The sequence below is a fragment of the Triticum dicoccoides genome, chromosome 2B, assembly GCF_002162155.2.
Source record: "Triticum dicoccoides isolate Atlit2015 ecotype Zavitan chromosome 2B, WEW_v2.0, whole genome shotgun sequence".
Classification (NCBI taxonomy): Eukaryota; Viridiplantae; Streptophyta; class Magnoliopsida; order Poales; family Poaceae; genus Triticum; species Triticum dicoccoides.
Window position 1 is genome coordinate 21287595 of NC_041383.1, and position 10569 is coordinate 21298163.

Here is a 10569-nt window from a genome sequence, read left to right on the forward strand (position 1 = left end):
GATCTTGTAAGAAAAATATACATCATGTACAAGAGGAGGATTTGAAGGTAGTTTCCCAGCTACCTTCAACTGTATGGATGGATGTTTCTCCAAAAAAGGAACTGCATGGATGGATAGCTACCTGGTAATGACAGTGTTCTACAAAAAACCCAGTACCCATTCTCTAGAAAAAAAAAGAGCCAGTACTAACAGGGCAGCAAACAGAATATGTATAGGAAGGAGTACATCATACACGACTCGTCAAATAGACAAGATGCAGGCGCTGTATCTTAATGAAAACTACCTTCAACTCCATGTCAAGTTTCTTCCTCAATCGCAGGTGCAAGTACAGAGGAGGAGCCCTATTCCTGATATAATATGTATTGTTCTTCTAGTAATCTAAGCTATATAATTACAATTATTCACAGTTGCTAGAACAACAAAGAGAAATGGAGCTCCATCTAGAGAGGGAGAGAGAGAGAGAGAGAGAGAGAGAGAGAGAGAGAGAGAGAGCTAGGATGGGCAGTTTATCCTTCAAAGAAGCCCTGCACTGTCGTTTCTAAAGTCTCTGTGGTATATATATATCCTGCTCCTGCTGAAGCTATCTGCAGACATGAACAAAACAGTCCTGAACTCAAACAGTTCTCAAGACACCTTCTGTAGTCTGGCAGAATGCAATCCTGTATACGATCTTTTAGTACCTGCCGTAGCACAACATCGGGAACCTTCCAAGTTTTCTGACGATCAAACGTCTTGTTGAATTTTGAAGTAAATGCAACCAGGGACCGGCGCTGACTGCCCCACCAACAGTTGGGGTTCAAACAAGACTTGGCTGGAGTGCAAGCCTCTTCTGTGTAACTATCAATCCACTTCCTGAAGAGTAGCTTGAACTCGTCATCATGCTGCTTAATAATCTGCGTATCTGATAGCAGCAAATCCAACAGACCGTCTGTCTTTGTATTGAAATGATATGCGTTGTTCAATAAGAAAATGTATTGCCGCTGCAGATCCGCACGGTATATGTTTGAATGTTCAGTGAGCACAGACTTCCAGCAAGTAATCACATCATACAGAAGATGGCCAAATGAGCTGGAGTTGTCACCAGGGGCTAGAGTGGATTGCACTAAATTTCTGTGGCTCCCGAAGGATTTCATTGAGCATATGAGGAAACATGTCATTGGATGAATGGCAACGTCATCCTGATGCTTTTCCATATTGGACTGTATGAAGTGCTTGATATGGCCAATTAACTTCCTGAAAGCTTCCCTCATGTTGCGTAAAATAATGGAAAAGAAATCACCAGATTCGCTGGAAGCAAACTTTTGAATAAGAGGAAGGACATCCATAAGTGCCTCATAGGCAAGCAGCATGGGACAAATATGAGTGGCAGACCACACTGTCTCACTAAGACAAACTGCAATGTCCAAGAGCTTCTTGATATGACACTTTGCAAACTGGTTGAAGTAGCCTATTTTTAATTCCTCAAATGGTCGACTCTGCTCACATAACTGCTGTTGCATTAAACAGAGGACTTGGGTATTGACTTTCAACATGGTGATCAATTCTTCTGTACACTCAGAAGGATCCTTGAAACTCTTTGTGCTTCTACGAAGAATCCATGGGATATCCGCTTCATAGAAAAAACTGTTACATAAGAAAGAGTGAGCTTAGAACTGCGAGTGAAATATTCTACCAATTTATGAAACATTTGAGGAACCAGTATTCTTGGCTAGTGTAGTCATCTTTTTGTGTCATCATGAACATTACATGTATATTAAAATTTTCAATAAAAAGAAAAAGTCTGCAGTCATAGATCAATTTTCAACATAAGATACATTAACCCGAATACACAACAATATTTCAAAACATTTTAAACAATAAGAGCAGGTTAATAGTATGTAAGCGACAATATTATCAACAGTCAACAGTCATGAACGTTGAGGTCAGGTCAAGAATAGATTATTTTAGGATTCAAAAGCACGTATAGCTGCAAGCCCATTTAAAGATGACAAACAAGGTTAGCAAATGCAGCAAAACAAAGCACGATTTTGTGTCTCATGAAACATATCCATACATGGATCCCTTAAACTTCAATTTGCAGGCCATATAATGCAAAAGAAAGAATATTCACCATCAGTATTTCCCCTCTGCTACATTGATGATAGCAATTTAATGTTGTCTGGCCTTAAATTTCTGCTTTACTGCTCCGAAAACATCTTAATATTTTTACTAATTGGAGGCACCGTTCGAGCTCACATTTAATCCTAGATAAATAACTTAAAATTCGTCCGATCTGCTGCGCAGCCCCAGTCTGACCGTCCATCAATCTCTACTTTAACCTTTTGCCTTCGGCAATTCCACACCTCTAGTCCTACCCCTAGACCTCGACAAGAATCTACCCTGCTGCCTACCTCTTTGTCCTCTGTTCCTACCCACCTACCCCTTCTTTCTCTGCTCTCTGCTCGCTGCTGCACCGCATGTGTCTTCTTCTTCTCGAGTAACTAGACGACTTCATGGCCAAGCTCACATCCTCCTACAGAGAGTTCCTCGCTTCAAAATATCCACCCTTTCCATGTTCTCACCGTAGCCAGGCCCCAACGACTGGTCACTGGCGGTGTTGGGGCTTCCCCTGTACAGACAATCTGGTCTCTCTGCAACGTCCACCGAGCTCCTCACTACCATGATCCAGGGCCCATTTTCGTGCAGATCTAGGTATGCACCCTCTATCCAACTAAAGTTTTCTATTTTGAATGGCAAAATAAACTGGCTCTATTATTAATTAACTGGCGAACACTGTTTGTGAACCAGCATCTCATCTCTTAGTTTTTCACCAATCCGACTGCTACTGTGTAGTTTGTTATGTTTACATGACAAAGAAACTGAAGGTTTAGAAAATAATAATCTGAATGCTACTCTGTGCAATTCGCTATAATTAGAGGGCGATGATAAAATTCTTTATCAGTCCCACTACTACTCTATGCAATTAGTTATGCTTAGATACTAATGTAATATAAGTTGACACATTTCAAGGATGCGAAGACAATGACCATGCTCTTCTTTGCTTCAGAAAACATTGCTTAAAAAATGAGCATGCTTTCCTTCCCTTCACTCTTTGTTTCTGAAAGCTCCCAGACTGAGGAGAAGGGGTCACGTGCAGATGGTCATGCGCACACACCACACAGGTTATGGATTCGAGGTCCATGATGAAGAGTATTTTAGGAAAAGTTTCATGGTGCAGAAGGTGTGCTAGAGTTTAGATGCGGAGAGGTCTGCCACTCTGCATCCACCAGCATCCATACATCAGGATGGAGTTGAGGAAAAGGATCATTTATCAGGGATGGGATGGTAGCAGCATCTGCAGATAAAACAATCAACGGCTGCTTTGATGTGTAAGGAGCACACATGGCAGAACATGCAATGTGGTTTAGAAAGAAAAAAGACGCTTCTTTGGGGATAATATCCAGAAGAAAACGCAAGTGGTTTAAGTAACAAAAATATCAGCATTATGGCTTTAGTTGCCAAATTGAGACTCCAGAACAAACAAAAGAAAATGATGAATTTCATCTTACTGCTGGTACTTTCTTAAAGTGAGAACATAAATGCAATGGGTTTATGTGATGCAGCATACAGTCAGAAGGTGATGTCTCAATATGTCACATTGAAACAAGGTAAGAGCCCATAAATAATTGTATGTATCTGCTTTATAAAACATGCCAAACTGATCCAATGAGTCCTGTTAGTGTATGGCGCAATATCGCTTCTAGATAAATATGTCCATTTTTCACTATTATTCCACAATCTCTGTTATGTACAATGGGCATCATTGAGCTTTCCTTTACTTTTTACTAGTTCAACATACTGCAGGGAGCACAATATAACACTAACACTGGATGGAGCTATTAAATAGCTTGATGCCATGCAACAGTGCATGGCAAAACAACTATCTAAGCTATGCTTTGTGCTCATACTCTGAGTTTGAGATTCCTATGTAGTTTTCATTAAGAACTCTTCTACCATGATATTCAGTTCAAGTGCATTTTGATTTGGTCAAGTGAATTTAAGAGTTGAATCAACTACTTCACCTTCGATTCTTTTGTGGTTTAGTTGTAAATTTGTATTTAATGGAATCCTCAATGAAGCATTTCTTATGTTAGAGCAGGTCATTATTTTTTATCATAACACGTAATGCTATATAGTATTTACTAATATGAGGTTTCGAGCCTCCACATTTAGCCTAAGAGGGCAAAGCTAGGCTGAAATTTTGATTGTCATATCTAACCATGATGAATCTTCAGGCAGGCCCCACCTCCGATTGATTACGGCGGAGGAAGGTTGACAAGCCATCTCTGGCTCCCCTCGTTTCTCCCTATTGTGCAGGTCATGCACTTCTGCAGCAGCAACGGCCGACGTCAAGTTTGTAGCTTTGTGCAGCCACCCACATCAGCTTTTGTGGAGCGCACTCTATCGGGATCCAATACCAGTCTCTCCAGCGTCAGGTCTAGAATTATTTTGTGCAGCGCACTCTAAGCGCTCACCTGTTCCTGTCAGATCTAGAAGTATTTTGTATAGCACCCCATGTGTAACTTTGATCTGATAAGGTCGAGACAATATGAAGCTCATGGTGACCAAGTATTGTTTTGGGACAGAACGGTTTCAGAGCAATCACAGTGACAGTATGAAATATTGCTATATAAACAAATTTTAATGTACACTATTCCATGTCTGATATGACTGGGTAGAGAGACCATTTGTTATGGTATCATACTTGCAAACATTCAAGTGGTACTGGGCCTTTCCATTTCAAATAAAATCGATGTGTATGTTGCCCTGATTTTTATGTATAGGTCTGGCATGCAAGAGGATGAATCCAATAATCAATTAAGAACTGATGGTATCATACGCCGTGTACTATCTTTCTTCAATTCCATTCCACTAGGATAACATAGAATGAATATGTATCAAGAAACCATGTATTAGTCAACATACAAACATGGAGGTAACTCGTTACTCATGTTTGTTGAGTTGTTTGTTAGTACGTATAAGATGGTTCATATAGATGTTGGCTATTGCTACTCTGTCATGACATCTGAATAATGCTATATTTAAGAAAACAACCGCTTTGTTTGTTTAACTGTCATGACATCTGAATATTATTTGTACCCAACAGTTGTAGTTATATTGTCAAATACATTAACCGATGTGCTTTCTGTTTACTGCAGAACTTTGACTTACTGGGGAAGTGAACAAATGCAAGAACTATCCTTCCACATTTAAAATGACCTGGCAGCTATTAGGCGATCTTTAATTAACAATACAACAACATCACTCATTCACTCGTTGTCACATTTCATCTTAGATTGCCTGTCTATGTACATTATTAAATCATTACATGGCACTTTTTAGTTACCAACTTGGATCACTTCCCAGATGCATCTCGGCAGAGGAATAACCGAACATGAAACAGATAATTTGGTAGCCTTTTTTTCTGAGAGAGACAATTTGGTAGCTCGTGTGTGGACATACTCTTACAACTATATGACAAATTTCTGCAGGATCATATACGGCTGAATTTAAGATTGGTGCCAACTAATCGAGGCACAAACTGTAATGTGGAATAATTAAACTTTAAGGAGTTTATATCCAAGTCTCTATATTCATCATTTGTGGAAATTGTCACAAACAATTTATTTCCAGAGGGGTTTAGATAATGCATCGTTTCATAGAACTAGCCCGTGAGTTGACATGATATACATGGGAGTTTCAAAGTAGGAGAAGACATACACGGTCACTAAAAGGACACTGACGTGTGGCCATAACGAGAATGGAGGACTTGGTGTTTCTAATTTTGGGACAAAAACGCAAGCACTCAACTGGGATATTTGATCTGTTAGGCCCCAGAGAAGCACAGCTGTTAAAATACTAAATCGACATACCATATTATGCATTGGGGAAAATGCACAAAAAGTGACTATATTCCTGCAGGAAACAGTGCATAACAAAATTCAAAACAGGGAACAATTTAACAAAAACAAATGGCCTTACTGAAGGAACAGGGGAAAGCGCATCTTGGGAATCTAGTCTATGTCAGGCTGTTACTCTTTGCTTCTAAGTTGTGTTGTATAATGGCGGTCCCAGTCTATTATATCTATGTACTCAATCTTCCCTGAACTTTTTACTAGCTGTCATTCCCAAACAAATTCAGTTCAAGAAACTCTACTCATGTCTGAATCATGACAAACGCCATGTTATTCCATCACGATGTCATAACAGTAAGAAGAAGAAAAATGAATAACAAAACAGAGTTGTGGATTTACCTGCACAATTTGTCTGAGTTGGCCGAGAAGGCTTGGAGTAGAATTTCCTTGTAGCCAGGCCCGAATGTCACTTCATAATTGTGGAAAATATCCTCTAGGAGGGTCATAGAGCCTGGTAAGATAAGCTGGACATGCCCAGGGTCCATGTGGGCATGTGACGGATAGTGAAGCTGCCGCACGTTGCTGCTGGTTGGAGTTGGATTGTCGCCGCCATCACTAGATGCATAACCGTCATAGCTGCTGCTTTGGGAGTGGCACCTGCTGAGGGAGAAACAGCAGACGATGGTGTCTGCCTGGATCGAGTAGGGGGTCTGCTCAATGGACCTTTGGAGGTTCTCGGTAGCAGCAAACACCTGGCCCTTGTCCCATAGCTTGAGCCTGCAAATTTCCTCTCCAGGACGTTGCATTGCAACAGCTAGCCTGGTTCACTGAGCTTTCGGATAACCAAGTAGAGCAAGAGAAAGAAGCGGCGGCGACGGTGGCGGCGGCGCAAGCAACAGCAGCAGCTGCAGGCTGTGATCTTTGCAGCGTGGTAAGAGGGCAGCACCAAGAAGGGCCATACAAGGGCTAGTGAACACCAAGCAGCAGCAGCAGGGGCATCAGGATGCTGCTCCGTCGTCGCCCATGGGCAGCCCGCTGTGGCGCTGCCCGTACATGCGCCCCGGCGATCGATCCTCGCCGCAGCCCAGCGTGCCCTGAGACAGAAAATTCGGAGAAAATCTTACTATAAGAACAAGATGGATCAACCGACGCGACTAGCCCCGGAATGGCAGATCCGACGGATCCTGCGCTAGATTTGATAAGCGGGCGAGAGCTTCAGGTTCCAGACCCCCAAAGCTAGCCCAAAACCGAAAAATCCCCCCAAGAAAACCAGGAATGGTAGCGACGAACGGGGGGAGCGGGGAGTGAGGGCGGAACCGGTACCTCCAAATCGGTGCTCCCGGCCCCGTATCTGCGGGGCTGCGCCTCCGGGACGGAATCGCTCGCGACGGCGCTCCGAGACCGAGAGAGAGGAGGAGGAGGGGTGGTGCACCCACGGCGAGAAGGGAGCGAGGCGTGTGGGCGGCGGGCGATGGAATATATATATATATATATATATATATATATATATATATATATATATGTATATACTCTATATTTCTATTTTTGAGTCCATATTTCTATTTTTGAGTCCTGGGAGCAGGCAATGGGGGGAGGGAGCAGCCAAGCCGGATGCGGTAGAGAGAACAGGAAGACAAGTAGGACACGACAGGGGCCCAGGAGTCAGTCAGTGGCTCGAAACGAGAGTGGGCGTTGTTTGCCTTTTGAGCGATATCTACGCCCTCCTTTTTCTGCGATCGAGCCGTGCGGGCCCCTTGGCCGTGACGCTCATGTCTGAAAACGGCATCACCGATGCCAATTCCTAAGTACGAAGCTAAAAACGCTACCTTCTGAACCGGACGCCGGAATCGCGAGCCGTCCCAACAATCGTGTTCGCGGGCACGAAACCTTTGGAACAAGACCAATATTGGGTGTGTTTTAATTTTTGGATTTTTTCTTGTACACGTACTGTTCACCAGTGGTCGTTGAGGCCATGGCAGTTGCTGTAGCTGCTGTAAACAAGTTCAGCACTCACCTAACCAGTTCGAGTTTTTGGCATGGAGGTGGTCATTCTTTTCTTCTTATTTCTGATTTAGCTCACAAGTGCTAGGGGTTTAAGATCTACCATCCGGCGACTTAGACTTGCTCTCTTACCCTGTGGTGATTCGGATCTTTGTCTTGCACTGCTTTGTCTTTGCTCATCTGCTATTATCTTGGGGTGATTACTCTACTTGTTTTAGTCTGGCACTTGCTCTTTTCTATATATAAAAAAAAGACACATTACCCTGGGTTTCGATCTCTGATCTAGTTACCCGTAGGTAACATGCTATCTTGGCCGTGAAAGAGCAAGTTCACACGTGATAAACTATGTTCATGATTTCTGTGTTTATTTTCTACCATAAGTTCTCAAGGCACTGTTTTGCATTTACAGTACACAGACAAAAGAACAAGAGTAAGCATTTACAGTATACAGACAAAAGAACAAGAGCATTTACAGTACCCCAGGGATTTAGGGTTCACTCGGATCCAAGGTCATTGAAGGGCTTTGGCTCTGTTCCTTCCTTGCGAGAATTGTTCTTGCCATGAACTATGGTTGTCTGTTATCTTGGTCCAGAAGCTGAACATGTTGTACCTTGTCATTTGTAGTATTGGTCATCTTTTGCACTTGCTCCATAAAGTTTATCTTGTACAGTACCCATAGCCCAACCCTAATTTGAGCCATCTGTTTGTAGTTATTGCGAGGGGAGACATGTGCTGCACTTATGTCAGTAATCATGCACTAGTAGAAAGAAGGACTTTGATTGAGGCCTGGGTAAGGAAATTAATCCCGGTTCACTCACGAACCGGGACCAAAGGGTGCATCAGTCCCGGTTCGTGAGGCCAGGGCGTCGGCCGGGCCTCGGGGGCCATTGGTCCCGGTTCGTCTGACCCCTTTGGTCCCGGTTCCAGACACGAACCAGGACCAATGGGCCTCGCTCCTGGCCCAACACCTTTAGTCCCAGTTGGTGTCTGGAACCGGGACCAAATGTTGTCTTTTAGTCTCAGTTTTAGCCACCAACCGAGACTAAAGAGATCCCTATATATACCCCCGCCCCTGCCCGCGAACAGAGCCACTGCTCTGTTTTTTTGGCCGGTCGTGGGAGAGGTGTGTGTTGCTCTAGCTCACCTCCTATGCACATGATGTGTTCGATGAAATGCCCGAGCCACACTTAAGCTTTCTCCTCTCCAAGCTCCGTGTCCAAACTCCATTTTCCTCAAGATTTGTCTAGGTTTGGTGGTCCGTCCTATCCCGTCCCCGTCCTCACCGCCGTCGATCGCCCGCGCCGATCTCGTCGTCGACACCATCGTGATGAGCCCCTTGTTCTTATCTTCTTTCTAAAATAAAAAATTCTTCTATAATTTTCTTACTTTTATTATTGTTTGTTATTATATAGTGCGATGGTTTTGGTATCCGCAACCATCGGCCCTCGTCTTGTCTATGATTCGGATGTGATATATATATTATCTTTTATAACTATTTGTTTCATTTAGTGTTTATGACAATTATGCCGACCAATGTGACATAGATGTTTTTATCTAGGAGATATGTGAACCGGAAATTCCAACCGAGCCTCTTGTCGAGAGGTTAAATTTAGTTGAAAAAGAAAACAAATACTTGAAGAAAAATTGAAAAGAATTGAGAAGGAGAAGATGAAATTGGAGTTGCATGTTGCGGATGTCGTCGATGATCACAAGATCAAGATGGATGCAATGCGCTTGAAGATTAGAAAGATTAGAAAATATGCCATTCATATTGAGGCTTGGTACCATTATGCCATTGGATCAATTGTTACCTTAGTTGCGATTATGATTGCATTTGTTGTTGCATTGAAATGTTTTACATAGTTTCAATGTATGGTTTAATTAGATGCTCTAGAGGGCTATATGTTGTTCAATGAGAACTATGTATGAACTTTATGTATTTATTTTTTCAGTAATAACATTTGATCACTACTGTACTTTGGGTTTAATGTGATGATGAACTTCTATTAATTTGGTCACTTCTCTATTCATCATGTTCTGTAATGATTTTTAACACACTTAATTATATATAATGCACGCAGTTGAACCGGCAATGGATGTACGGTGACAGACGCACCTCCGAGTACATTAAGGGCACAAAGAGAACCGTAAGAAAGACGGAAAGTTGAGAGCATCCGCTGACGGGTCGCAGTGGAGAAAAATCAAGAGAACGTGGGGGACTTTGCAGGTGACGCAAGAAACATATGGTTCGGTTTAAGTTAGTCTAGTAGAGCTAGTCTAGTAGAGGCATACTAGGAACAATATGTTTTGTCTATGTATTCACACATGTACTAAGTTTTCGGTTAATATAATTCTAGCATGAATAATAAACATTTATCATGAAATAAGGAAATAAATAAGAGCTTTATTATTGCCTCTAGGGCATATTTCCTTCAGTCTCCCACTTGCACTAGAGTCAATAATCTAGTTCACATCGCCATGTGGTTTAATACCAATAATTCACATCTGTATGTGATCAACACCCATAGTTCACATCGCCATGTGACCAACACCCAAAGGGTTTACTAGAGTCAATAATCTAGTTCACACCGCTATGTGATTAGCACCCAAAGAGTTGTGTGATCTGTTGGGGAACGCAGTAATTTAAAAAAAAATCCTACGATCACACAAGATC

At 42.4% G+C, this 10569-nt stretch overlaps 1 protein-coding gene across 2 annotated transcripts; it reads right to left on the reverse strand.

The window, feature by feature from the left end:
* Positions 1-263: 263 nt before the first annotated feature.
* LOC119361836 (exocyst complex component EXO70A1-like) lies at positions 264-7352 on the reverse strand. 2 transcript variants are annotated; one of them, XM_037626985.1, is made up of 4 exons: positions 7218-7352; positions 6294-6988; positions 681-1623; positions 264-584 (listed from the first exon to the last, which is right to left on the reverse strand). In XM_037626985.1, the coding sequence occupies exons 2-4, from the start codon at positions 6698-6700 to the stop codon at positions 507-509; spliced, it is 1428 nt and encodes a 475-aa protein (XP_037482882.1). In that variant the 5' UTR covers positions 6701-6988; positions 7218-7352; the 3' UTR covers positions 264-506. The 2 variants fall into 2 exon arrangements, with proteins under 2 accessions (XP_037482882.1, XP_037482881.1); XM_037626984.1 differs by having other exon boundaries at positions 264-1623.
* Positions 7353-10569: the final 3217 nt, after the last annotated feature.

Excerpts from the sequence above, each read along its gene's own strand:
- LOC119361836 (XM_037626984.1), bottom strand. The coding sequence starts at position 6,700 with ATGCAACGTCCTGGAGAGGAAATTTGCAGGCTCAAGCTATGGGACAAG. Across the intron at positions 1,624-6,293 it reads AACTCAGACAAATTGTGCAG|TTTTTTCTATGAAGCGGATA; the intron begins GTAAATCCACAA and ends CTTATGTAACAG.